Genomic DNA, 27,637 nt, shown 5'->3' on the forward strand with positions numbered 1-27,637 from the left:
GGCTTGTGTCTTGGGGTGCAGGGAGCAGCCTTCTCTGGGAGGCGGGCCAGGAGACCCCATCTCCCCTCTGTGGCTGCTGACAGCTCCGGGGGCCCCGGGAAAGGCTGGCCACTCCGCCCACAGTGCTGACAGTCCCACAGGACCCAGCGGCGGGTGTGGGCAGCACCCCGTGGTTGTTCGCTGAGGCCAGGCAGAAGCAGAGTCCCACAGGCTTGGGCACCTTTGCTGCCACACGGTGGCTACCTTACCATCCTCTGCCCAGAGTGCCGACTCATTCGCTTCCCCCCTTTCTGCCAATCAGGGATCTACGCGTACAGCCTGGTGGTCTCGATGGCCTCCCCCTGTGGCAGAGGGGCGAGGCCGAGGCCCGGGGGCAGCGGGCAGCGGCCTGGCGAGAAAGAAATGGACGGGCCCTCCAGACGCCAGCACCCTCAGCTTCTCGCTGCTGCCCACAGGCCCCAGCCCACTCCCCGCTCCCCCTGGAGCTAAGGGCACCTGCTGGGCCCCCTGCATGGTGCCCAGCCCGCCTCACTCTCCTCATCACCCAGCAACCTGACCTGTCGTTGGCCCCCGACTCCTCTTTTCTCCAAGAGGTCACCTGCCACTGCCCAGCCACCCAGGCCAACAGACAGCTGTCATTTTCGTTTCTCCAGCATGCGAAGAATCACGTGGAGGGGACCACCGTCGAGCCGAAGACCTCCAGCGACTCAGTGGCTCTGCTTCTCTATAGGGCTGGGAGAGGCTGGGGTCGAGACTCCCGACAAGTTTCCGGCTACTGCCCCCCACGGTCCCCCACAGAAACATCAGGTCTGAGCTGGAGCCGGGGAGAGGCGGCTGAGAGCGGCGTGGGAGTCGAGGGGCTGGGGAGGGGGTGCAGGCGAGGAGCAAGGCGACGGCTGGAGGCGTGGGCGGCGGGCAGAGGGTACCGGGTCGCCGCGGGAGCGAACGCGGGGCGCGCTGCCAGGATGCAGGACAGCGGGGCGGGAGCCGGGAGGGGGAGGATGCTGGGGAAGATGCCGAATTCGGCTGGGGGCGGGGAGGCCCCTGATAGGCGCGCGGCAGGCGTGATGTCACGTCCGGCGGGGGAAGCCCTGCCTCAGCGCCCCCGCCTCGCCCCGCCCCGCCCCCACAGGTGGTGCCGCCGCCCCGGGCTCTGGGCGTGGGGGGCCCGCCCTCGGGGACCCCGGCCGCGGCCTGCGCGGTCCCCGGCCGCCGCCGCCTCCCTCGGGCAGGGGACAGGTCCGCGGGAGCCACCGGGCTGCCCTGTCCCCGGGGAGCGGAGAAGCGCCCAGTGGGCCCTGGTCGCGCCCCGCGCCCCGCCCCGGGGCTCCCCCCTCCCGCCCTGCGCGCCCCTCCCCTGCACTCGCCTCCCCGCCCCTCTCCCCGTCCGCCGAGGGGCCGGGCCGGGCCGGGGGAGGCGCCGAGCCCGGACTGCGCGCTCACCCGCTGCGCTCTGGGCGGCCCGACCGAGCGGCCGCACCTCGCGCCCCGCGCGCCCCGCGCCGCCGCCGCGGCTTTTGTTGTCTCCGCCTCCTCGGCCGCCGCCGCCTGCGGACCGCGAGCCGCGCGCCGGGACCTTGGCGCTGCCCTTCGCGGGCCGGGGCTGCGCGGGCCCGGCCGGATCCCGGAGAGGCGCGGCCGGGGGCGCCGCCGCCCCGCCATGGAGCTCCGGGCCCGAGGCTGGTGGCTGCTGTGCGCGGCCGCCGTGCTGGCCGCCTGCGCTGGCGGAGACCCCGCCAGCAAGAGCCGGAGCTGCAGCGAGGTCCGCCAGATCTACGGCGCCAAGGGCTTCAGCCTGAGCGACGTGCCCCAGGCGGCGATCTCGGGTGAGTGAGCGCTTTGGGCCCCGGACCGCGGCGCGCCCGGGTCTCTCCTGCGACTCCCGCTCTCGCCCGCGCTCCCCGGGTCGGCCCCTCGCGGCCACTCACCCCGGACGCCTGAATTCCGCCGCCTGCGCCGGACCGCCCGGGCGCCCGGTACCCCCCTCGCCTCCGAGCCCCGCGCCGCCCTCCCTCCGCCCGCGTCCTCCGCTCCGCTCGATCGCCCCAGCCCCCAACAGGCGCGCCGGCTCCTTCCCCACGAATCCGCCCTCGCGGGGCCGTAGCCCGGCGGTCCCCAGCGCGGTGTGCTCCTCCAGGGCCGCTGCTGGAGCTGAGCGTCCTCAGCCCCCGGCTTGGCCCAGCGCCGTGGCGGGGCGGGGGTCTGAGACCCGGGGCGCACGCTGGCCGCCCTCGCCACCCGGCAGGGCTGAGCTGCGGGGCCGGCTGTGGCGGCGCAGCTGACCGTGGCCGCGGGCTAAGAACTCCCACGCTGCTGCGCGCGCCTCTGCGGGAGGCGCCTCGGGTCCGCTGGGGATTCCCGCGGGGTCCTCAGCAAAGCAGCCTAAGGGCGCTTGTGCTGGGGGGAGGCGCCGCCTCTGCCACCGCCAGCAGGAATGCCGCCTGGCAGAGATTCCGGCCGCGGAAACTTCTGCCGCCCCGCGCGCCCGCCAGCCTGGCACTCTGATCCGCTGCGCGGGGAGCCCAGCTGCAGGTGGTCAGCATTTTGGATCCCGCCCAGGGGCCATGTCATTTCTTTGTAAGAGCGGCTCCCCTCCCAGGCGGCCTCAGCCCTGCAGCTGCCTGGCCGCCCTGCCCATTCCCTCCCTGCTGGCCTCTGAGGAGCTTTGGGGACAGAAGTGTGAGGGCGGGAGGTGGAGCAGTGTACTAAGGACCTCCCAGACCCCCGGACTTCATCCTCAAACTGCAGCCGTGTCCGGAGCCACACTGGCAGGGTGCCTGGGGCACCGGGGCCCAGAGCAGGACAGACCAGGTGCTTGCCCTGGGGCTCCTCCCAGACGGGGCTGGGGGCCAGGTAAGGGCAGTGCTCAGATGTGACAGGGGACCACGGAATGGCCAGGGCCACGGGGATGCTGAATGAGAGAAAAGCGCCTCCACGAGGGAGGGGTCCATGGCCCCACCGTGCTGGGAGTGGGCGGTGGGCAGCCAGGCTCTGGACCCCTGGTTCCCAGGAAGGGCCAGCGACAGAAGGCTGCCTTCGGAGACCCCCGTCCCCCACCCCCACCCCCCGACACACATCGGGTTCTGGAGAGGCCCCTTCCTGGGTGTCCTACGGCAGCCCCTCCTGTGCCTCCCTGTCACGGTCAGGGCTGCTTCCCCGCCACCCTGGGCTCCCTCCCTGGCGGCCTGGGCCAGCTCGAGGCCCCCGGCACAGTTTGGTTCATGCCCCTTCACCCCTCACTGGACGGGGGACTTCTGCCTGGGTAACTCTGGCCTTCCCTAGGAGCGCCCCGCAGACACGGGGGTCTCTGCCTCCACCCAGCCCTCCTTGGATGGAAGGCGTCCCCTCTGCCCTCCTTCACGCGTCCACTCCCACTCAGCCCCTGTGCCCTTGGGGGCCATCCTAAACTTGCCCACATCCACAGGCTTAGAGACAAAGTGGCAGAGTCTGGGCCGCTGCCAAGGGCTAGGAGAGGGCGGGCCAGGAGGAGGGGCGGGGCTGGGGGCGGGGCCTTGCCCCGAGGGTCAGGGGCCCAGGGGGAGCTGGTGGCTGTGGTGGCTGGCGGTGGGGCGCTGTCCATCCAGCCGGGGGAGCTGGCCGCCCAGCAGCTGTCCAAGCATCGTCCAGGCCAGAGCTTCGGGCTCCGCCCTCCTCTGGGTCTGGAATGCCCCAGACTGCGCCCTCCCCGCCAGGGCCCAGGACCCGCCTCCCCACGCACCCGGGGAGCTGCCCTGTGGGACCCCCGCTCCCCCCCACCACGAGCGCTGGAGCCGTAGGCCGCTCTGCGGGGCCCAGGTGCTGAAGAGAGTGCCACTGCCACACGAGGTGAAGGAAACAGGGTGACCTCCCGGGCAGCAGCCACCAGTCCTGTCCCCTCCCGCGCTTGTGACTCAGTCTGGCCTTCGTGGGCCGGGCGCCCTCTGGCGGCCCCGCGGCCGCACAGCCCAGGCGGCTGTCCCTCGGGCCAGGGCCGTCCTGGGGAGTGAGGGCTGTGCGCGGAGCCTCGCTGGACCCTCTGCGATGCTGAATCACACCCGCGCCCCGCCGGTGCCTCCCGAGCACCTGCCTGGCCTCCCCGCACGCGGCCCGTTTGCCGACTGCCCTGTGCCTCTCTGACCCTTCCCTGGGGACAGGACTACCTGTCTGTTCGCTTCCCTGGTGTCCCCACAGAGCCCGGCCTGGCTTCCTGCCCCAGGGGGGTTCTGATTTGGTTCTCGCCGGGGATCCACACGTGTCCTGCTTTGTACCAGGCTCCGTGGAGTGGGCAGTGCCTGGGCAGAAGTCAGAAGGCACGGGACTGTCAGCTCCATGAGAACTGCCACTGCCCCCGCCCCTGCCGCCTGGGGTAGGCCTGCCAAGGACCACCCCCACCCCAAGCCCACTGCAGAAATCTTTGCTTCTCGCGCTGCTCTGACCACATGGGTGGCAGGCACCAGTCCTGAGGAGGGTCCCTCAGAAGCCCTAGGCCTCCCCCCATGTCCCAGAACCTGCCTCCCAGTGTCTCTCCCTCAGCCGTGGTCAACAGGGCTCATGCAAGCCACCTGGCACACAGCCCGTCCCCAGACCAGAAGGTTCTGTGTGCACCGTCCTGTTCAGAAGGCAGACAGCCCTGTGCACCTGACGTGGGTCCCCAAGGTGGCTCGTGGCCTCCAGCACTGTCGCTGCTCTGCCCCCCACCTTTCCAGGAGCGGAGATTTCATCATCCCCAGAGTGAGGACAGGGCTTGGGGGGTGCGTGAGGGGCCCAGGGGAGCCAGGATCTGACAGGGCCACTGCGTGATGCAATGGCCTGGGCCCCTTGCTGGAGCCTCTGCGCTGGACACGCCACCGAGCTCCTCCGAGAGGCGGGATGTCCCCCGGGGCCTGGGTTCCAGTGCTGGCCCTGCGTTATCAGCCTCCCACCCCGCTCGGCCTCTCTGAGCCTGTTTCTGCACGTGTGACTGTGGCAAGAGTCGAGACCACCCCTGAAGGTCACCGGGGGGGCCACGCACATTGCTGCCTGCCTCCCCGACCTGGAGGCCTGAAGCGGGGCTCATGGCCAGGCCTCCAGTCGCCTCCCCCGTTAGCCCCTGGCCCTGGGCCGCATTCCTCAGGCTGCATTAGAACTTCCCTCACCTGGGACCCCTCCCGACCCCCCCCTTCCCCCACCTCCCTCTCTGACCCCGATGCAGCCGGCCAAGCTCCCAGTGAATTGGCCTCCACGTAGCCGGGCCTCACCCTCTGCCTGGCCCCCGGTGCCTGTCTGGCCAAGGCCAGGTCTTTGTTGGCCTTGGGACCTGGCCATGCTCACTGGGAACAGCGCACGCCCGGTCAGCAGGCCCACGGGCTGAGGAGGCCGCCCGTAGAGGGGCTGGGGACACAGGGCTGGGCTCCGGAGCCGGGAGGAGAGCACAGTGGGGGTGTGGGCGTGCTCATGCCTGTGCTGAGACACCCACGGGCACGGGCATGGGGTCAGCCAGGCTGGTCCTGGACGGAACACAGTCTGGGAGGGGGTCAGGTCGGACCTGGGCCTGGACGTGCCCAGGCAGTGAGAGTTGGGGCACCTCTCTTGTGTGCTGGGCCCTCTCCCAGGCCTGGCTTGGTTCACGGTAATTTCAGACCAAGATCTGGACCCGCGTCAGGGCCTGGAGAGTGTTGGGCCCGCAGCCTGTGCCCAGTCCCAGCCGTGTGAGGTCTGTGCCCAGAGCCTGGTGCCAGCCCCGATCACATCTCACTGCCAGCACAGCCCCGTGGGGTCAGGCCGTCGCCCACAGGCTCAGGAGGGTGAGGGCCGCAGCCCAGGGCCACCCATCCCGGAGCCCAGCTCCTCGCTGCCATGCCGGCTGGCAGCCTTTGCTGCCCGTGTTTGTCTGGGAACAGGCCCAGGCAGGTGCCCTGAGCTGCCTGAAGTCTCCTGGGGGCGGGGGCCAAGCCACAGTCCTCTCTCCTCCTTCCCACTCCGGGCCTCATGCCATCTTCCCAGGCGGGAACACGCGGCAGCGAGGGCGAGGCACAGGCTGGTCTGTCCCCCCCACACGGTGGCTGTGCGCTGGGGGCACGGCCCGGGCCCCCAGACTCCCTGTCAGGCCATGGTGCCGGAAGGTGCTGGGCGTGAGGGGCGCAAGCCTGCTCCCCTGGGCAGGACCCAGAATCCTGAGGGGGAGGTCTCGGAGCTCCTGGGGGAGCAGCCCTACCCCACCCCCTTGTCTGCCTGTGGCCTCAGCATTGGCTCCCACCGGTTCCTGGCTGGCTCACCTCCTGGCACACAAACCCCCTGTCACCAAGCGGGCCCTCCCCGTGCCCACCCATAGCACACAGCCGGCACCTCCCTCAGGGCCCTGCTGCCCAGCTGCCCCGGGCATCTCCCAGCACACACACGCTGCAGAGCTCTCCCTGTGTCCCGGGGTGCTCCCCAAGTCTGGGCAGGCTTCGGCTCTGTTCAGGACAGCGAATGTTCCGAGCGGCTCCCGTGGGCCAGGCCTGGGCGGGGCGCCAGGGGTCGGGAGTGTGTGGGCTCCCCAGGGCTGCCGGGACAGGCACCGCAGCCTGGGTGGCTTACACAACACAGGTGTATTGTCTCGAAGTTCAGAGTCTGGAATTCCAAGATCAAGGCGTGGGCTGAGCTGGCTCCTCCTGAGGCCGTGGGGGAGGCACAGGTCTGGCCCTCTCCGGCTTCCGGGGGCTGCTGGCTGGCGACCTTGGCCTTCCTGCCCTGGCTGCGGGTCTCTGGCTTCACCTTCGCGAGGCGTTCCTCTTGTGCGTGTGTCTGCCTCCCAGTTAACCTTGCAGAAATAAAGACACCAGGGCTATTCTATCAAAGGAGAGGTTTGCCCAACTCCCGCGCAACCTCATCTTAGCCACTTACATCTGCAGGGACCCCATGCTCAAATGCGGCGCCTGCTGAGGTCTGGGGGCTACGAGCCTGGAGTGCGAATGGGGGCTCTTCCTGTAGGCGGATGGGTCTTTCGTGTCAGGGGCTCCTTAGGACAGGGCCAGGCCTCCCTGAGTCTGCCGCAGGCTCAGGGGCTCAGCACAAACGTGTGCCGAGGCCCTGGCGACAACGTGGGCCTCGGCCCGTCTCCTGGCCCAAGCCTCACTGCCGCTGACCTGCCGGCTTCTGGGCACAGCCCTGGCTGGCGTCGGGGGTGGGGGCTCGGGAGGCCCCAGCTTCAGGTTTTGCAGTGCCGCTTGGTCCTTGACCAGACACTGGCCCCTGCGGGCCTCAACTTCTCTGTTCCCGTCAGGGCAGGAGCACCGGGGTCCACTCACTCAGCTGTTCGGACCGCTGATACACTCCGTGTGGCTCGTCCGGGAACCGGGGAGGATGTGAAGGGGCCGGTTAAGACCCTCATGAGGGTCAGGGGACACCTGGCTGAGACAATTGTGCCTTTGGCCTCGGTGAGCCTTGGACAGGCTCAGGGTTCCCACCTACACGTGGGAGGGCCTCCAAGCACGGGACACTGTGCAGGGCAGGTGTTGGGCCCCAGGTGGACTTCAAGGGGAGGGGGTGGGGGCTGCTGAGGAGCCAGGAGGCCGGGTGGGGCTTGGAGGAGCCGGGAGAGGAGGGAGGCAGCCACCTGCCCGGGGCCCAGCCCAGGAGGCGCGTTGCTCATGCTGCTCATTTGTGCTAAATGCTCCCTGGGTTCTGGAGGCTTGGCTGGGTGACAGGCCAGCCCCCAGGGGCTCTATCCATCCTGCTCCCTCGCCTTCAGCTCTGACCTTGGCCCCCAGGGGACCAGAGCCCCGCCCGTTGCCCCTGCTGTGTCTCAGGAGGCGCTGGCTGTGGCACAGGAGGGGCCCAGGCTGCTTGCAAACCGGCCTGAGACCCCAGGCCGAGGGCAGGAAGCAGGCTGAAGGCGAGTGAGCAGCACTAGGCAGCTGGCACTGTGAGGACCGCCCAGCCGCACGCTCAGGTGGGCCTCCATCAACGAGGGGGTCTGGGGCGTGGGCGAGCCCTGGGGACTGGCCAGGACACAGGGCAGCCGTGGCAGGCCCTGGGGCCAAGGAGAGGACCTAGGCTGCAGCTGACCAGTAAGGGAGGCCCTGCAGGAGCCCCAGCTCTGGGCCCCTCCTTTCCCCCTGTCAGAGGTCCCTGGAGCGAGCTGAGGCCTCAGTCCTCAGCCGTGGCTCCTTTAGCTTCCCTCCGCTGGCCCATTGCCTGGCGGTCCCTCCCAGACTCCCAGAGCGGGCAGGACGGGGGTGTCTGAGGGCGGGTGGAGCACCGCTGGGTCTGAGCACCTACTGTGCAGGTGGGGAAGGCCTAGGGCTCAGGGTCCTGTCTGTCAAGGGGCTTCTCCCCCATCATCTGGCTGCCCCAGGCCAGGCCCTGCCGCCTTCTTACCCAGCCAGTCGCCCCGGCCCGGGCTTGCCCAGGTGTCCAGCTAGTGTGGGCACCAGGGGACGGTGCCACCTGGAGAGGAGCGGGTGGGGGCGAGGCCATGTGAGCCTGCCTCACAGGGCACTGGGGGGCCATCCTTGTGGCCCAGAGCGCCGGAGGGAGGCCAGGTCAGGCCAGGCGGCACAGGACCTAATCCTTCCGTCCATCCATCTGTCCACTGTGTGCTCACTCCCTGCTGGCTTCCGGGGCACAGATGAAAGGCCATGGTCCCTGCCCCAAGGAAGACGGGTCTAGCGAGATGCTCGGTGGTGCTGCCAGCCCCTCCCAGAACCAACATCCCAGCCCAGCAGGCACTGTCCGCATCCTAAGCCTCCTCAGCACCCTGGCCAGTCTGCCCCGGGACAGTGGGTTTGGCTGCAGGCCAGCGCGTCCTCCTCCCGGGGTGGAGGGGGGGTGGTGCGGGGCAGGCCCTGCAGGGACACCTGGAGGCGACCGTGGCCTCAAGTCTCCCGGGGAGACACTTCCTGGGCTCACCATCAGCACCTGAACCCGGGGAGGTGTATGGCCCGTGCGCACCTGCGGACAATGTCCCCAACCCTGAGAGCCTGTGGTTCTGTGTGGCTGTCCGTGCCCATCCCTGTACCTGGGGCCACCTGTAGCCATTGGGGCCCCTGTGGCGAGCTGCACGGCCTCCTCGAGCATCCGGGACCCCAAGTGCCTCCCTCCCTGGTCTGGGGGCCACAGGGAGTACATCCCACCCACTTGTGGCCAGCCCCGGGCTCGGGGGAGAAAGATGATGCCACCGGCTGCCTGGGTTGGCTCAGGCTCTCACTAGCGTTTGCAGTTGTCATGGAGTGTGGGGACACTCTGGACCCACAGAGGTGTTTTAAAGGAACACGTCTTTCACACAGCTCAGCCGCACGTCCCTGAGTCCCCTGAGTCCCTCTCCCAGCCCGGCAGCGACTGTCCACAGGACACTCCCACACGTCTAGACATCCTCCCTTGGAGTGACCCGACACTCAGGGACTGGCACCTCCTAGTCACTGTATTTGAGGGGCTGGAGGACGCTGGGGGGCAAGGTCAGACCCACAGCTCAAGGCCCCTCCCTGGGGTGGGATGGGTGTCCCCAACCTGGAGCAGCTGCCCCGGGGGTGTTTTTGTGTCACAGTGATTTAGGGGTGTGGTCAGGGACCCCGTGCCTTCCAGAAACCCTGGCAGCACCCCATGACAGGCACTGGAGCTGGAGCTGTGGGCAAAATGGGCTGGGGCCAGGGGCCCGGAGTGGGGGCGGCCCTCCTTCCAGCGGGCAGCCTTCCGGGGTGGGGGGAGGCGAGGGCTGGAAGGATGGGCATTCGAGGAGGGTTCCTAATGGGGGGGCAGGAGGCTGGGACAGAACTCAGGGCTCAAGAGATGGCCTCCCCTTTTTGATCGCCTCCCCCTTTTGCGAGCCTCTGACCAAAAGCCGGGGTTTCCTGTCACCGACCCAGCAGCAAGGAGATCCCAGAATATGGGGCTCGGTCACCGGCAGAAACCGCCGATGCTTTGCTGTCCCTTTACCTCTGTGGCAGACAGCGCGAACCCCGTTTACACCCACCGCAGCTGCGAGACGCCCGCGGGGGTCGGGTCTGGGGCCAGGAAGGACCCGCAGCCTCTGGTCAGCGGCCCCTGGTCACCCGTCCGCGCTGTGGCTGGTGCGTGCCGCACCGCACCGCACCACACCCGCGGCCCTCCGCGGGCGTCTTGCTTCGTTAGCGGTATCTTGAGAAGGGGTCTGCAGGCTTCAGCAGATGGCCGAGGGGCCCAGGGCACAGGGGAGGGAGGGCGCCGGGCCCCTGGGGCTGCGTGCGAGCGATGGGGAGCGATGGGGACCCCGCCGCAGGTGCTGCCCCAGGCCGCCTCTGCGCCGGCGCTGTCCCAGGTGCTGAAACACAGGGCCAGGAGCATCAGGAGTCTCACGCACTGTGGCCATAGTGACCCGCGACCACGAGTTACTTTTTTAAGTAAAAATACAGAGAAATCACGTGTGAGTCTAGACAGGTGTGTGGGGTTTGCAGTCGCACCCACTGCCCCCACCCCCGCCCCTGGTGTGGCGCACAGACCCCCACCGGCCTGGGAAGGCGGGGCCCCTGGCACAGCTCGGCCACTCCTGCTGGGAGCTGTGGCCTTCTCGCCCTGCCCACAGGGGGGACTTGTCATGCACGGCCACCACCCCATTCCCGGCCCGAGGGCCCAGCCCCCTGTGCTGCCCTCACGGGGCCCCTGCCTTGCGGGCCCCCGCCCTGCACTGTTCCCCGGGCCCTGAGTTGTCGGGTGTGTGGCACGTTTCGTGCACGGCGTGGGGAGGACAGATCGTCAGTGTGGAGAGTCAGGAGGCTGGCGAGCCACTCTGAGGGGCCAGGGCCGTGTGCGCCACTGGGCTCCGAGGGCCAGTGTTCCTTGAAGCCAGTGGCCATTCTCGGCAGCCCTCATCTCGGAAAAAGGGAGGGCCCGCATAAAAGGCCACACCTGCCCACTCTCCCCGGCTGTGCGGCCTTTGGCCAGTCGCTGAGTCTCTGTGCCCGGTGCAGGTGTCACATGCGGGTGGCAGCAGTGCCTGCCGCGTGGAGTGGCTGTGAGAACCGGTGCCCACGGGTGGGGTGCTCCTCGAGGTCCCAGGATGGAGGTCGGGTGTGACGTCTGGGGAGCAGCCATTGGAGAGATGCCCGTTATTTCCCACAGCCCTGTCTTCCAGCGGCAATGGCGGGGGAGGGAGGGGCCGGGGCGGGGCTCAGAGGAGGTCCAGGCTGGAGGGGAAGGACTGTGCCCTCTGTCATCGACTGCTGCTTCCAGGTGTCTGTGCCCCAGCGTGGTTGGTCCTGTCCTGGGAAGTTGGGAGCCGCAGGAGGAGCAGCCCACAGTGAGGGAGCACTGCCCCCAGCACAGGGCCCTGCCACCAGCCAGGAGGGGCTCCTGGGTGGCCCTAGAGGGTGGCAGCTGGTTTTCAGAAGGGAGCCATGGGCAGACGCCCCAGAAGGCACCGCAGGCCCTGTGGAGAGGTCCGAGCAGGATGAGAACAGTGGCAGCAGGACACCGAACATGGTTAGCCTGTGGCCAGTCCTAGGGAGCCTGCATTAGAAGGGGCCTCTCTTTGCCCAGTCATGTGAAACCTGGTCATTGTCCCGCTGGCCCCTCTCTAGGGACAGGGCTGGTTCCATCCCCTCAGTTGTCTGTACCACGTCTGACGGCCCAGATCAGTCTGCGTGGGGTCCCAGTGCCCCTCTGCCTGCTGGACGTGGCTGGACAGGGTGGCGGCCAAGCTGTGGTGCCTGGGGCAGCAGGATCCCCGCCTCCTCAGAGGAGACCTGGCCTTTGTGTGACTGGTCTGTGGAACCAAGCTGGAGAAGTCGGGGTAGGAAGGTCTCCCCATTCCCGCCTGCTCCCAGGACCCACAGGGAGTCGGGTCCCATCTTTGGGGAGCCCGGCAAGCAGGCAAACGCTGAGGTCAGCTCCATGGGGATGACAGCACGTGTGCGCGTGCCCACACGTGACAATGGGGAGCCCGTGTGCCTTCACTCAGGCTTCTCCCTACAGCCCACAGAGGGCTGCCAGATTTAGCAAATCCAACTACAGGACACACAGTTAAATCAGAATTCCAGATAGACTGGGTAATTCTGTAGTGTCGATATTTAATTTAATTTCAAATAAGCAAGTTCCAGCATCAGCGTGTCCCATCTATTCAGTATAAGTATATCCCAGCTATCAATCTACACATAATAAAATTTACCATTTCAACCATGTTTAAACTTACAGTTCAGTGGCATTAAGTGCATTCGCATTGTACAAACGTCACCACCATCCTTGTCACATTCCCACACTGAACACTCTCCCTAGTTCTGCAGCCCCCGCCTTCCCTCACCGGCTTTTGACTTTCAGGACCCCGTCAGTGACCCCGTTGCATTTTGTCATTTCGAGTCTAGCTTCTTTCCCTGGGCACAGTGTCCCGGGGCCTCGCCCAGGCCATGGGGGTGTCAGCACTTTGTCGCCTGTGGCCGAGCAGCATTCTGTGCATCAGGACACACGTGTGCACGTGTCGGCTCTAGTGAAGGGCGCTGCTCTGAGCCGGGGTGTAAGGACTGTTCACATCCCTGTTTTCCGTTCTTTGGGGCCAGTTGCTCTTACACTAAAAAGTAACGCAGCATCTGAAATTCCCATTTAACCGTGTCCTGCGTCTGCAGCGCCTGCTGTCCCCCGGTCCCCCACCTGCATGTGGGGCTGGCCCCCCGCTCCAGCCCACACACCTGGGAGCTGGGTGCGCACTGGAGGCCAGGGTGCTGCCTGGGCAGCCGCACCGGGTCAGCAGCTTGGAGCCCCCCTGCATCTTGGTCGCCTGCCCGCCTGCTCAGGACGTCCTTTGGGGCAGGAAAGGGCGGTCTTTCCTGGGAGAGGAGGGCGGCTGCACTGGGCCCCGTCTCCTGCTGCCACTCCCAGCTCAGTGACTTTAGCTGTGGGCTGGGGAAGAGGAGCTGCTGAAACTAAATGACCCAGAAACTGGGGAGGGCTGAGACCCCACACAGCCGTGGGGGAGCTGGGCCCGTGACAATGAGGAACCCTTGTGGGGTGTGAGCCCCCCAGAGCGGGCCGCCCTCGAACCAGCACACTGCTGGCTGTCGTGCTGCCTCTGGGGAGAGGCTAGGTCAGGGAGGCGACCGCTTCCTGGGGCCACGTTACAGCCCGTTTCCTTAAATGCCAGCGCTGGCGAAGTTTCTCCGGTTCCTTCATCAGCATTGATTTACTCTGCACCAGGTCTGGCCCGGGTGCTGGGCAGAGAGGCTCCCACTGCAGGCGAAGCGGCCCTCCTGCCGTCAGGGAGGGTGGCCCCGTGGGACTGGGGAGGAGGGGCGGGGAGGCCCCGGGGAGGGGAGGGGCTCTGGCCCAGGCAGTCCTGGGAAGACTTCCTGGAGGAAGGCAGAGTGAGTGGGCCTTGAAAGACTCTCGGCGAGGGGGAGGGCCGTGTGAGGGGTGGGTGTTAGTGGAAGCAGCGAGTCGGGGGCTGGAGGGGGTGACTGCCGGGCTGGCGTGCCAGGCCAGGCGCGTCCACGGCCTTGAAGAGGGCTGCCAGGCTTCACGGGAAGTGGCTGGGTCGGGACAGACTGCCCCGCCGCAGGAGTCAGGGGGCCCGTGATGGGTGCGGGCGGGGCTCCTTCAGTGACCACTGAGCTCCTGCCCAGCTGAGTCTTCGGCCTCCGCCTGTGCTGCATTCACGGGGTGGATGGACGGGCCTGCGCTGTGTCTGTGGGGAACACAGCGGAGAGGACCCCGAGCTACAGCACCCCGTTCTGCTATTCCAGGATGTCCCCCAAGGACACGGCAAGGGGACGGCACTGGTCCGTGTCTGGGGCCTCCTCGGCTGCCCCAGGCCCCAACAAGCTGGGTGGGGGAGCTGTGCAGAGCCCGGGGGTCCCCACCGCGTCACTGCCGAGGCACCGTCGGATAGAGTGTAGGGGTGTCTCAGCTGTGCCCTCCACATCACGGCTGGGGCAGGGCTGAGCTTCACCCGGACGGTGAGGCTTCTGGGAGCACCTCACCTCCAGACCCCAAGACAGAGCTCCCTGGCTTGCAGCCAAGACCTGGGTCACGGGTGCAGCAGACACAAACCCAGGGTCCCCTTCGCCCCTTAGTTGTCCTGAGGCCACACCATGACCTGTGAACCCTGAAGCAGCCATGAAGAGGCCAGTGGAGGGGGTCTGGCCTTACGGCCAGAGCTGTGACCAGGCCCACATTCAACAGGGCCCACCACCTTGCCAAGACACCCCCAAACCTGGGCCCCACTGGCAGGTGGCCTGCCCAGGGCGTCCCCAGGCGGGAGCCAGGTGGCGCAGGGCAGCCTGAGTTCCCTGGTGAACCCGCTTCGTCGGTGGCCTTAGGCACTGGGGCTGCCTCTGCCACGACACTTTGCTCAAGAGCTGTCCACAAGTCTCTCTGTGTCCCCATGTGCAGGCTGGCTGAGGGGACACACTCGGGACCACCGCGCTGAGGGGAGGGTGGCCTGTGTGGGTGAGTTGTGGTTTTCTCCAGCGGGGCCGGCAGGCAGCGTACAGGCAAGGGCAGAGCTGGGGCTGCCAGGAGGGGGGGTGTTGGTGGGAGCCCCCAGCCCTATGTGGTGACAGGGAGGCGGGGGCTGGGCCAGACGGGGTGTGGCCCGGAGGGGTAGGCGTTTGGTATCCTGGGGGTGCAGATCAGGACGTCGGGATGGAAGCCCAGGTCCCAGGGGTGAGAGGCAGCCTGAAGGTAGAGGGTGACTGACGGTGGCCTCTGAGAGTTCTGACTGCAGTGGGGATCTGGTTGGTGTCAGTGGGAGAGGGGCCTCTTAGGTGGTCCACTGCCACTGCCCACCCAGGGGTCCAGCGACCAACATCACCCACCGCACCCCCACCCTCACCCCTGGGTGTGCTCTGAGCTGAAGGCGGCGGGGCGGGGCGGTAATAATCTGTCCTCCGGCTCACGGAGCCAGGGAGCAGCGCTCCGAGGAGCCCGGAGGCCGCATTGGGCCCCTGATGGCCATCCCAAGGGAGGCAGGGGCGCTGTGGGCGCTGGGCGCGGGGCCTCCGCCCGGGTTTTCTGGGAGGCGGGGCGGCGCGCACGCGGCGGGCGGGGCTGCGGGAGAAGACGCGGTCCGGGTGCGCGCCAGTGCGGCTGCGGGGCTGCCCCGGCTGCGGCCGCAGCGTCGCGTCCAGCGGCCTCCTGCCGCGTCCCGCCGCGGACCCCAAGCCCTTGCAGCCCCGTCCTGCGACTCCGCGATCCCCGGCCGGCCCCAGACCCCACGGCCCACCGCACTGGGGACTCGCCGCTGGAGCGCGCGCTTTCCGGAGTGTCGCCACGGCCACCGCAGCCGGGGACTCGCCGCTGGAGCCGCCGCCGGGAAAGGGTCTCCGGCCAAGGCCGCTGGGGCCCCCGAGGAGCAGGGATCCCGCCCGGGCCCGGCCCACCAGCCGCGATATATTTTAGAGTCCTGAGGTTGTTGTTTTTCAGATTTTTATCTAGGAATTTTAGGTGTTTTTATACCTGACATGTTTATTATCTCGAAGACTATTGTCTGACTGTGATTGGATTCTGACCAAGAGTTCTAATGATTTGAAACCATTCTTTTTATCCTTTTAACTCCAGCTGAGCCATTGTTTCTCTGTTATTTTTTTTATCTTTGTTCTTTACATTTTCCTTTATCATGTTTTATGGCTTGTTTTGTTGTGAAGCCTTTCTTGTAGTTTCTTTTGATCCTGAAGGTGGAGTTTCTGAGCCATTTTTGTTTGAAAGGACGATTAGGTAAGCCCCTTCCCCGGCCATCGTCGCTCCCTTCCTCCCCCTCCCTGCCGCAGCCCCCGCACCCCTCCGCCCGCGCCGCCGCGCCCACTGCGCCAGCGCCCCCTCCTCGCTGCGCCAAGACCGCGGCGCGTCTGCAGACCCCGGCGCACCGGCTCCCGCTCTGCCGCGTGCGGCCCTGCGGCCCCGGCCGGCAGCGATCCGTGACCCGCACCGCGGCCGCCTGGGCCCTGCGAGGTGGCAGCAGTGGTCCGGCCCAGGGCCTCCGGCCTTTGTTCTGCCGCCAGCGACGCAGCCCCGGGCAGTCCAGCGCTTGTCGCTTGTCGCCTGCTGGGAGCGGGAATCCCTCAAAGCCTGGGGGGCGGACCCGTCCCGTCTGCAGCCGGCGCCCCTCGGCTTTGGGTTTCTGCGTGAAGAGGCTCCGCAGCGGCAGAGGGGCTCCTTGGTGACAATGTCATTTGGCTGAAAGGGTGGAGGGGCTCGGGTGGTCGTGAGGGGCAGGGAAGGGGCTGGGAGCTGAGGGTGGCAGGTTATGGCTGCTGTTGATGCGTTAATGAGGGTGGATGGGGTTGAAATGTCCTCTCCCAGGGGTCTGAGGCCACCCTCCTGGAGGGACTCTGTGCTCACCTGTAGCTCTGCGGCTGGACTGTTGAGAGCCATAAGCTCGGGCTCCCAGGACACAGACTGGGCAGTGGGCGGTGCCCAGGGAACCTGCGGTTTGTCCCGTGCTCCCACCCAGCCGGCCAGTGGACGTGGGGGAGGGTCCGGCTGCCCGCTGGGCGGGGTCCAGGGGCAGGAGCGGTTGTCTGGAGAAGGGTCTACTGCTGGGGAGCAGGTCTGCACCCCCAGTCAGTGGTCCAGGCCTGCTGTAGGGTCCAGAATGGAGTAGAGAGGAGGGGTAGGAAGGAGGCCCCTTCCCGCCCTCCCAGACCCGGTCCGCCCTCGGTGCGTCTCGGCCGGTGCCGGAACAGTCTGTCCCTGACGCAGCACAGGTCAGGGCGGCCGTGCGGGCTCATTGTCTCCCCTAAATTAGAGGATTGTCCGGCAGCCGGGTCGGCTCGGTTGGGGCAGAGCAGCTGGGATGTGGCTTTAGTGGGGGCCGAGCAGGCAGTCTGCACACCCCGGTGTGAGCTACGGAAGCTTCTGGAGAGATGGGCTTGGCGTGGCGCCATCTTCCCTCTGCCCTCTCCTCGTGAGGGGGCTGCCCTGGGGGCCCTGGACACGCGAAGTCTGTGTCCAGCCTTGGAGGCGGTTACCACTCTCGGGGTGGGGGTCTTGGGCTAAAGCATTGGGGTGACCTCGCTGCATTGGTGGGGTGGCTGCCGTGTGCCCCAAGACAGGAGGGCTGGGAGCTGTGTCTGTGTCAGCAGGTGGCAGGAGGGTGTGAGCCTTACAGCAGATGGGGGTCGGTGAGGAGCCTGGGCTGACGGCAGGAGGTCCTGCAGGGGTAGACGGGCAGGACGCAGCTGCTGCTTCCACCTGGGGAGAGGGTGGGGCCGTCTGGCGCTGGGGAGCTTGGGATTTGGGGGCGGGAGGGCAAAGCTGCTGTGAAATGACAGCCCTCTCTTCTCCCCCTCAAAAATCCTGGGGTCCCCAGGAGAGGACGTGTCAGAGCTAAGGGGAGGGAGACTTCGGGGGAGTGTGGGCAGCTGTCCGAAGGCAGCAAAGGGACTGGACAGCGTAGAAAGGAGGAAGGGCCGTGCCGTGTGGGGAGCGGCCATCGGGAGCGGCCGCAGTGCGAGGGGCAGGCCCGGTGGGAAGGGGGACCAGGCTGGTGCTGCCCATCCCAGTGGGGAGTGCAGGAGGGCCGCCAGGGTGGGGGGCAGGTCCAGACCCCACCCCGGGCTGCCCCTTCCTCCCAGTATTGAGCTGAGAGAGGAGGTCGGGGTTTGGGGGCGGAGAGGTTCGCAGTTGCACGTGGAGAGTCTGGCTTACACGCCTCCAGGGCCAGGGAGCTCAGCCCCTCGCCTGCCGCCCCCGCCCCCGCCCCGCCCAGCACGCTTTGGCTCTGACCGGGAGGGACAGGCTTGCTTTCAGAAGGTACACGGGGCGTCCTGCGGGGGCCACCCCTGCCCACCCCATGTCCAGGGCCAACAGATGGCCTGCGGCCCAGGCCGAGCTGGGCCAGGGCCGGGCAGAAGGGAAGCGCACAGCTTCTGTGCCTTGACTGCCAGCCACCGCGTCCGCCCCACAGCGGGCTCGGGGGCCGCCTCGGCCCAGCCTGCCCGGGGCCTCAGGCCGGCGTCCGGGCTCTGGCTCCGTGTCTTCACTCCCGTGTGTGTCCGAGGAGGGAGGGAGGGACGGGGGCTGTGCTGGGGCTGCCGGAACAGCACAGGTCACCAGGCGGCTGGGCGAGGTGGTCCCCTCCCAGGGGCGCCCTGTGCCCGGGGTGTGTCGTCCTTGCCTGTCTCCCGTCCATGAGAATGGAAGGTTCCAGACAGGGTGGGTCTGCTCGGGGCCAGGAGGGTTCTGCAGGGAGGGCAGCAGCTGGCGGTGCTGTCCCTCTGGCCTGTGAACGCTTACGCCCTTGCAATCCGCCCGCTGCCTGTGACCCAGCCAGCCTGGCCTGGGTGCCTGTCACAGCTAAGCCCAGGGTGTTAGCTGGAGGCCCTAGGCTGGCACCTGCTGACTCTCCTCCCCCAGGGCACCCCCAGCTCCCCCCTCACCCGCCTCCGAGCACTGCCAGGAGCCCGGTGGGTCCAAGCAGCGGGACAAGGTCCTTGCGCTCTCCCGGTCCCTGCGGCTCGGGGTGGGAGCTGGCAGGGTGAGGGGACCTCTGGCCAGCATGGGATGAGGGACCCAGGTCTCTCCTGGTTGGGGACATGCAGCCCTTACACAGCCACTGCTCTACCCTGTCCAAGGCCACAGGACAGTGAAAGCTGAGCTGGAGCGGGGTGTGTTCTCATGTCCCAGCCCTACCTGTCTGGAGTGCCTGCCCCCCACTCAGAGAAGGGAGACAGGGATGGGGGTGCCCCTCTCCGCCAGGCTCTGTTTTTCACCCCAGCCGGCTCCCAGGAGACCCACGGCTGGCTTGAAAGCGCCTGCTCGCCCCAGGTCGGGTCCCAGACCCCTGACTCCCACAGCCCTGCAGGCCTGGGGCTCTCCGGTGGGTGGGCACGCAGGCGGTCTTGTTGCTCCTGTCTGTCTGATGGCCCCAGGAGCAGAGGCGGTGGACCAGGCCTGGGCCAAGGAGAGAGGCGTTGGGAGCAGAGGGCTTCCGGGTCCTGGGGAGGGAGACTGCTCAGGGCAGGCCCGTGTCGGGGGGTGGGGGGGTGGCTGTCCCTTCCTGGCCCTCTGGCACGGCCTCCAGTCGCCTGTGTGCAGCAGCCTGCGGCCCTCCCACCCCCTCCTGCTGGCACATTGATGCCCACACTGCGCCTCGGCCGAGCCCAGACATGGCTCCCTGTTCCATCTGCTCGCGTGTCTCAACCTCCCTGGGGGCTCTGCGTGCGGGGTGAACTTGGTCTGACCCGGCTGTCCCAGCAGGCTCTTCAGGGCTAGCTCGGCCTGGGGGCGACCAGGTAACTACTGTCTCATAACCCCCACCCGGGCCTCTCCGGGTCACCTGGGAGCTCCGCCTGGGCCACTCTGCCTCCAGCCCCACACGGCCTCTGCCCGGGCACCGGGACGCAGCGTGGCGGGCAGTGGGCTGGGGCGGGGGGCTGTGAGGAGAGCTGCCGGGCAGCCCAGCGAGTGCAGCCGGCCCCTCGCGGTGTGACTTGGACGGGAACCTCAACCTTCCTGGTCCGTAAAACGGCATCGCAGCACCCGGCTTAACACCGCCGCCTTAGGAAGCTGGGACCGGCTCCCTCTCACGCCTGCATGTTAAGTAGCCAACAGCGCCCCACCCCGCAGGTGCCCCCTTCCCCGGGGTCTGGGACTCTGCCTGTCCTTAACCGTGACGGGGACACGGAGACGGTGCTGCTGTGAGCGGTGCCAGAGGCCGCGGCACGAGGGGTGACGGGGCTTTGGAGGTGCAGAGGAGGGGCAGACACCCGAGGGGGGCACAGGCGTGTCGCATTCCCCCCCCCAAAGCAGGCCTGTGTGCCCTTTGGGCCGTTACTTCTGGCCAGCCCAGAACTGCCTGTCCCCGGGCACCCCTGCAGGTCAGGGCCCCTGCTCAGTGGGAGCCTGAGCCCCAGGCGGCACTGGGGACAGGAGGCTGAGACCGCCCTGCCCTGTGGGTCCTTCTTCCCACACTGTTCTCAGTCCTCAGCTCCAGGGAGCCTTGCACCCGTCAGCCCACCCCAGCCCGAACACGGGACCCCGAGGCCGCTCTGCAGTGGGCTGCAGGTGTGACCTGGGACTGCCCCTCAGTACATGCTCGCAGCAGGGCAGGGCTGGGGGCTGGAGCGCCCGGCGGGGGTGACATGTGACGCCCTGCCTGGGACCCAGCCTTCGGCACCACGCTGGAGCCATCCGGCCCCTCCCGGCCCCCGCCCGAGCTGTGCACGGGCCGCTCTGCCCAGGCGGTCCCCCAGCCTGAGGCCAGCCTCCTGGTCCCGCAGCCGCCTCTGTGGGAGTTCACGCCTCCAGCCTCCCTCCATGCCCCCTCACACGCACCCCCCCTACAGGTGAGCACCTGCGGATCTGCCCCCAGGGCTACACCTGCTGCACCAGCGAGATGGAGGAGAATCTGGCCAACCGCAGCCGCACGGAGCTGGAGACCGCGCTCCTGGACAGCGGCCGCGCCCTGCAGGCCATGCTGGCCACCCAGCTGCGGGGCTTTGACGGTGCGTGGACGCTGACCCCATGGGAGCCGGGCGCACGGGGCTGGGGACGGGGCTAGTGCTGCGTGGCTAGGGCCTGGGGGTCCAGTAGCAGAAGGCTGTCCACGGGCAGGGGAGCCGTGAGCCCCCGAGTCTGAGGCCCCCGCGTCCACCTGGCGGGTAGTGCAGGCCGACACGGGTGGGTCTTTGGGGACTGAGTGCAGAACCATTGTTTTCATCGGCCCCTTAGAAGGAATCCTCTGCCCTCGAGGTGGCTCCTTGTCACCGGGGGACTTCTCTTGAGCGCCCACCAGGGACCGGCCTTTGCTGGCCACCAGGTGGCCTGGAGCCAGGGAGCTTGGCGTGGGGGCTGAGATCGGGCCAGCAGGGGCTGCAGCGAACGGACCTGCCCTGGGTCGGGGTGGGGGGACTTCCAGGCCCCTGCTTTGGCCCTCATGCCCCTGGGGCAGCTGCCGTGGTGGACTCATTTATTCCCAGCCCCCCAAGGCTGTCACCTCGATCCCAGGCAGAGGACGGAGGGCCCTAAACAGTGAATGGCGGGGCGACATGCTGACACCCCCAGTGGGTGCAGTAGGAGGGCTCCCCAGGGAGTGGCCTCTGAGCTGAGATGGAGGCCTGAGGACTCTGTGGGGGAAGAAGGTGCTGGTGGGGGCGGGGCAGTGAACTGGGCCTGGGCCCCCGAGGCCGACAGGCAGCCGCACGGCTCCCACGCGAGGCCCGTGGACCCTGGCTCCCGGGCACTGCCCACAGCACCTGGTCCCGCAGGCTCCCGGGAACCCCACGTCGTTCCCACGTGGCTGCCGAGCCTGGCCAGCTTTCGTGGGCCTCAGCTCATTAGCGTCCACTGTCTCTACTGGGTCAGCCGTGCCATCTCTGCACCTCTGACGACGACTCAGAGCAAGCCTTCCCTGGCCACCCAGGGAGGGGTGGGTAGGGCTCCTTCTGGGGCCACCAGACACCCAGCACTCCTAGGTCTGTCTCGTGTGGGCAGCCCTGTGCGGTGTCCTGGGCAGAGTCCCTAAGCCGGGCCCAGCGGCCACAGCACGGGGTGGGTGGGAGAGAGGGCAGGGCCCACGAGGGCTTCACGGCCGCCCCCCTGCCCAGGTCACTTCCAGCACCTGCTGAACGCGTCGGAGCGGGCGCTGCAGGACACCTTCCCCGGCGCCTTCGGGGAGCTGTACGCGCAGAGCGCCAAGGCCTTCCGGGACCTGTACGCCGACCTGCGCCTCTACTACCGCGGGGCCCACCTGCACCTGGAGGACACGCTGGCCGAGTTCTGGGCCCGGCTGCTCGAACGCCTGTTCAGGCAGCTACACCCTCACCTGCTGCTGCCGGACGAGTACCTGGACTGCCTGGGCAAGCAGGCCGAGGCGCTGCGGCCCTTCGGCGACGCCCCCCGCGAGCTGCGCCTACGGGCCACCCGCGCCTTCGTGGCCGCGCGCTCCTTCGTGCAGGGCCTGGGCGTGGCCGGCGACGTCATCCGGAAGGTGGCCCAGGTGAGCAGAGCTGCCCGGGGCTCTCGGGCGCCCCTCGGGCCCACCCACTGTCCAGTCTCATCCTTGGCCAGGCTGGGTCCGGGCGGGAAGGGAAGAGAGAAGGGCCCAGGGCCGGACACTGAGCCCGCTGCCAGGTCAGGGGCCCAGAGCAGGAGCCACGTGTGCTGGAGGCGGGATGGGGTCCAAGGGTGCCTCGCACCACTGGGCAGCCCATGGCACACCCACCGGCCCCAGGCCCGCACAGCCCTGGGTATGAGCCGCCTCCCTCTCCAGCCGGAGTGATCAGCAAGTCCCCCCTCAACCCCGAGCCTCTGTCCCCTTGTCTGCATGGTGGGGGTGCTATGGGATGGCTCTCCTGGGAGGGTCAGTGACAGCAGTGGACAGGGGGTCATGGCTCTGTGACTGCAGCAACTATCAGGGTGAGCGCCCCCAGGACCGGCCCACGGGCTACCTGGGAAGAGACAGGGCCCCCAAGAAGAGCCAAGCCAGGTCTCACTGCGGTCAGGGCGGAGCCAGGGCACCCTGACTTCTGTCCAGAGCCCCCACCCTGGGGCTTCTGGGGGGCTGGGCCCCGGCCATGAGGTGCTCAGGCTGCCTTGGCCCCCAGGTGCCACTGGGCCCCGAGTGCTCGCGGGCCATCATGAAGCTGGTGTACTGCGCACACTGCCTGGGGGTGCCCAGCGTCCGGCCGTGCCCCGACTACTGCCTCAACGTGCTCAAGGGCTGCCTGGCCAACCAGGCCGACCTGGACGCCGAGTGGAGGAACCTGCTGGGTGAGCCGTCCCTGCCACCTCCCTGAGAGTGGCCGGGGCCTCGGGAGGCAGGTGGTCCCTGGGGTCAGGGGGCAAGGGTCCCTTCTGAATGTCCTGGGTGGAGTGTGATGTGCGCAGCTGCCTGGGAGAGAGCCCTGTGGGGTCACAGTTCCTGCCCTTCCTCACCGAGCATCACAGCGTGCATGCTGTGCGACACGGCGGGCCAACATGGACATGTGCTGACGCAGCCTAGCACGCAAACACACCAACACGTGTGTGACACGTGATGGACCAACGTGCACATGTGCCAACGTGTCTGTGACAGGGCCGGCCAACACACGCATGAGCTAACACGTACTCTGCTGATGTATGGCGGGTCGGCTCACATGTACATGTGCTGCCACATAGTGGGCGAATCTATGTGCGTACCAACACGTGCATGCTAACGTGCACATGTGCTGCCGCGAGGGGGCCACCAGCATGTACACTAACACGTGTGCACTAGCGCGTGCATGTTTGCTGGCAGGAGGGGAGCCAGCATGCACCCCATTAACACGCGGACAGACATGTACACGTGCTGACATGAGATGGCTCGGCATGCCCACACGCGGCACACATAAGTACCAACGCGCCGACCCTGTGGACCAGCACATGCCACCACACGTGTGTTCGTGTATACGTGTGACAATACGGTGCGCCCTCGTGAAAACGTGCCAACATGCGTGAGCGGGACAGCGTGCGTGTGGTGGGCTAGTCGTGTGTGCCAGTGCGCTTGCAAACTCACGTACCCGTGCTCGACGTACATGCTAACACACGAGCGCTAACGTGTCCGTGAGCTGGCTCAAAACGAGCCGACGCGCATACACGTCAGCTCCTGGGCGCTAACGTGTCCGTGAGCTGACGTGGGGTGGGCCAGCATGGGCATGCGTGTCGACACGTGTGCACCGGCATGTCGGCGTGGGTGCGCAGACGTACCAAGTGCTCCCTGTGCTCACGCCTGTGCCAGACTCCACGGTGCTCATCACTGACAAGTTCCGGGGCCCCTCCGGCGCCGAGCGCGTCCTGGGCAGTGTGCACGTGTGGCTGGCGGAGGCCATCAACACCCTCCGAGACAACAGGGACACGCTCACGGCCAAGGTTCGAGCAGGAGGGTGCGGTGGGCGTGGGGGGGTGCCCCAGATGTGGCCTCGTGCCCCTCCAGGACCCTGTGGTCTCCCCCAGGTCATTCAGGGCTGCGGGAACCCCAAGGTGAACCCCCAGGGCCCTGGGCCCGAGGAGAAGCAGCGCTGGCAGAAGCTGGAGCTGCCGGAGAAGCCGCCCACGGGCGCCCTGGAGAAGCTGGTGAGGGACCCTCGGCCAGCCAGGCCCTGCGGGGCGGCGGGCGGGGGGCGAGGGGCGAGGGCAGCCTGGGCCAGGGCGCCCAGTGGCCTGACTGCTGCCCCACAGGTCTCTGAGGCCAGGGCCCAGCTCCGTGATGCCCAGGACTTCTGGGTCAGCCTCCCAGGGACACTGTGCAGCGAGAAGATGGCCATGAGCATCGCCAGCGACGACCGCTGCTGGAACGGGGTGGCCAAGGGCCGGTAGGTGCCGCGCGGCCGGCCACAGGCCACCCTTCGCGGCCTCAGCCGGACCCCGTTCGGCGCGTAGTACCGGCTCTGTGCGCACGGGGGCACGCAGAGCTGGGACGAGGACCAGACCCTTGCCTCGCGCCAGCTCGCCGCGGCACGCGCCGTGCCCAGCCATCCACACCTGCACTGTGGGGTCTGCGTGGGCTCGTGTCGGCCCCTGACAGCCACCGGGGGTCTCTGGGGATCTCAGGCTTGCCACCTCCTGGGCAGAAAAGCGCATAGGAGGGCAGGCTAGGGTGGTGCCTCTTTGCAGAGACCGGGCAGTCACCTAGGGCCTGCCCTCCGGCCCCCAGGTATCTCCCTGAGGTGATGGGTGACGGCCTGGCCAACCAGATCAACAACCCCGAGGTGGAGGTGGACATCACCAAGCCCGACATGACCATCCGCCAGCAGATCATGCAGCTGAAGGTCATGACCAACCGGCTGCGCAGCGCCTACCACGGCGAGGACGCAGACTTCCAGGACACCAGTGAGGCCGGGTGCCAAGGGTCGCGCAGGCGTGCGGAGGCCCCGGGCCCCCACAGTGGCTCTGAGGGCGCTGCTGCCGCCCAGCACCCCACCCTCCACGTGTCCGTCCCCGAGCACGGATGAGACCTGGCCAGGCTGTCCATCCAGCCTTGGCAGTGACAGGGAGTCACCCATGGTCGGGGGAGTTGGCGTCACCCGGCGTGGGAGACCACACACGGGGACGCTGCACTTGGGGTCTGCAGGGCGGGGTGGCCTGAACCTCCTCTCGTCCCCAGGTGACGAGGGCAGCGGCTCCGGCAGTGGTGACAGCTGCCCCAATGACGTCTGCAGCAGGGCTGTCGACAGGAAGAGCTCCAGCTCGCGGACGACTCTGACCCATGCCCTCCCCGGCCTGTCGGAGCGGGAGGGCCAGGACACCTCGGCTGCCGGCTGTCCCCAGCCCCGCACGGCCCTCCTGCTTCTCCTCCTCGCCCTGGTCCTCTCAGTGGCCAGGCCCCAGTGGCGGTAACTGCCCCCGGCCCCAGGGACCGAGGCCAAGGACTGACTTTGCCAAAACATGAGACAGACAATATTTAATTCCCTTGGGTGGAGGCCCTGGGGCAGGACGGGGAGGGACAGCGAGAGACCGCTGCTCTGTGAGTGCGCTGGGGGCGGGCCGAGTGGCACTGGACCCCAGGCCTGGCCTTGCCGGTCACCCTGGCTCTTAACTTTGTATGAGGCCCTCAGGTCAGCTAGAAGCAATGTCCCCCAAAGCCATGTGCATTTCAGGGATGCTGGGGATGCTGGTGGCCGCCCGCCTGCCCGTGCTCCCCACGCCCAGCTCCCCACTCTCACAGAAGCAGTCAGGCCTGAGAGGAGGCGCCGGAACAGCGTCCGGCTGGAGAGTGGGCAGGCCTGTGCCTTCCTCTCCCGCTGGGAGCCAGGGGCCCCCGCCCTGCCGCACCCCGAGAATCCCTGAGGGCATCGGGGTCTCCGCCCATCCGGGATCTCACGGGGCCTCTGAGATTATGCATGAGCCCTTCCTGTGCAGCCAGGGCCCCCACCCGTCATGCTGTGGGCCCTGGAGCCCCGTGTCGGTGTGAGCGCCTGTCTGGCGAGGTGGCCCTCCCAGGCCTCGTCTTTGCCACGGGTGAGCGACAGGTGGCCCTGGGTGTGTGGCGAGCTGCAGCCTGCCCAGCCCTGCACCCTGGGCTCTGTGATCGGTCATCTGCAGGGTGGGGTCCTGCTCCTGGCCATCCCAGGAGAGCAGGCCCGGGCCTCTGCAGAGGGGACCCAGGCGTCCCCACACACACAGGGCCAGGTCCGTGGCCTGCACAAGGACTTCCAGCTGTAGGGAGGAGCAGCCTGGCCATTCTCCTGCCTCCTGTCCCCACCCAGACCGAGAGTCAGGTCCCAGCTCAGGGTGACACGGGCCAGGGCTAGAAGTGGCCTGTGGCTGTCGCCTGGCCACGTGGATGCTGGGTGAAACTTCAGCTCAGGGCCAGCAAGTCCTGGCACTGCAGGCCAGAGGGACGCCTGGTCCCCTCCTTGGCCCCGCTGGCTGCAGGGAGCCGGGGCCTGTGACAGTTAAGGGCTTTTCCAGGTATGCAGACGTTCACACGTGCTTCCCATCCTCGCTCGCCGAGAGCTGCTTTCTCAGCTCCTCCCAGATAGCTTTAGAGGGACCTGGGCCAGGTCCGCGGCCCGGGATCCAGGCTCACCCCTGCTCACGCAGGCGCTGGGGAGGGGCTCAGGCAAGGGGCAGGTGGCCCTCGAGGCCCCGGGCCTGCTGAGCCCAGCCTCGCCAGTGCGGCCGAGCAGGCCATGTAGTGCTGCGTTGCTTTTCCTCAAGGGGTCAGGGAGGCCTCTGGCCGCTGGTCAGAGCCCCTGGCATGGTCCTCGGGTGTGTGGGGTCCAAGGTTCCCAGCCTCTGCCCCACCAGGCAGCCCAGTCCACAGGCACACCCACCCCATAATAACCCTGCTAGCGTCGGGTGGGGGCTGGGCCCGGGCCTCCTCCCCTGTGAGCAAGGGCCAGCTGGACTCTCAGGGACTCTGGGGTGGTGGCCGCCCATGCACCAGGACAGCTGTGCGGCTCAGGGATGGCCCGGAGGAGGCCCGTGCTCGGCCCCGCTCTGCGTGCATCGCTGGACGGGCGGCCCTGCCACGGTCACCAGCTAGGGAGTAACCAGGCCTGCTGCGTCCTGCCGCACAGTGTCAGCGGGCGACGTGTGTTCTGTGAGTCCGCGAATAAATAAACGGCTGGAGACCTCGTGTGTCGAGTGTGTGCTGTGGCCCCTTCCTGCACAGCCCGGCAGGGGGCCGTGCCTGAGGGCTGTGCGCAGCAGGTGTGGCTCAGGGCCTGTGGGAGGTGCCAGGGGCTCCGTCCAGGGGTGTGGCGCCAGGCTGCCAAGTGCAGGGTCTGCACGTCCACGTCCCTCCCCAGGCCCATGGGGAGCCCCAGAGAAGGAAGCGCCAGGGCTTCTGCACACCCCTGCCCTGTTGGACACACATGCCAGGAAGGTCCACTCCCCACACGGCCTCGGAGATGCCCAGGAGGCCGGGGCATAGGCACCAGCGCTGTCCCCGGGGGCCCGGTCTGCCCTGGAGCCCCACCCGCCACGCCTGGCACCCCTCAGCAGAGCGGGACCCCCGCCCCAGCCGCCCGCCTCCCCAAGCAGAGACTGCCGCGTGACCCTGAGGCCCCTGCTCACTCCTCCCCCAGGAGCCACTGCGCACAGGGCCCAGCTCCTGGGCCAGAGGCTGGCAGCCCACGTGGACACGGCCGCCGAAGGTCACTTTATTTGGGCACCCCAACCCCGCCAGCATCCGGGCACACGTTCAGCAAAGCATCTTGCGTTTTGGGGCCTGGAGTGCTGGGGGCCCGGCAGCAGGGTGTGAGGGGCAGAGCCCCCCAGAAGGCAGACGGGGTGCCCTACGGGGGAGAGCTCACTTGTGGGGGGGCGCCCTCAA

At 67.9% G+C, this 27,637-nt stretch overlaps 1 protein-coding gene across 1 annotated transcript; it reads left to right on the forward strand.

Annotated features, from left to right (window-relative positions):
• The first annotated feature begins 1,424 nt into the window (after window positions 1-1,424).
• Window positions 1,425-26,940, forward strand: GPC1 (glypican 1). The gene is made up of 9 exons (XM_039860868.1): window positions 1,425-1,826; window positions 20,187-20,345; window positions 21,447-21,838; window positions 22,446-22,611; window positions 23,597-23,727; window positions 23,812-23,931; window positions 24,037-24,170; window positions 24,512-24,687; window positions 24,962-26,940. Exons 1-9 carry the CDS (start codon window positions 1,661-1,663, stop codon window positions 25,192-25,194), a joined length of 1,677 nt encoding a protein of 558 aa, XP_039716802.1. The 5' UTR covers window positions 1,425-1,660; the 3' UTR covers window positions 25,195-26,940.
• The last annotated feature ends 697 nt before the right edge of the window (window positions 26,941-27,637 follow it).

This window comes from Pteropus medius, unplaced genomic scaffold (genome assembly GCF_902729225.1).
Source record: "Pteropus medius unplaced genomic scaffold, Ma_sr-lr_union100, whole genome shotgun sequence".
Lineage (NCBI taxonomy): Eukaryota > Metazoa > Chordata > Mammalia > Chiroptera > Pteropodidae > Pteropus > Pteropus medius.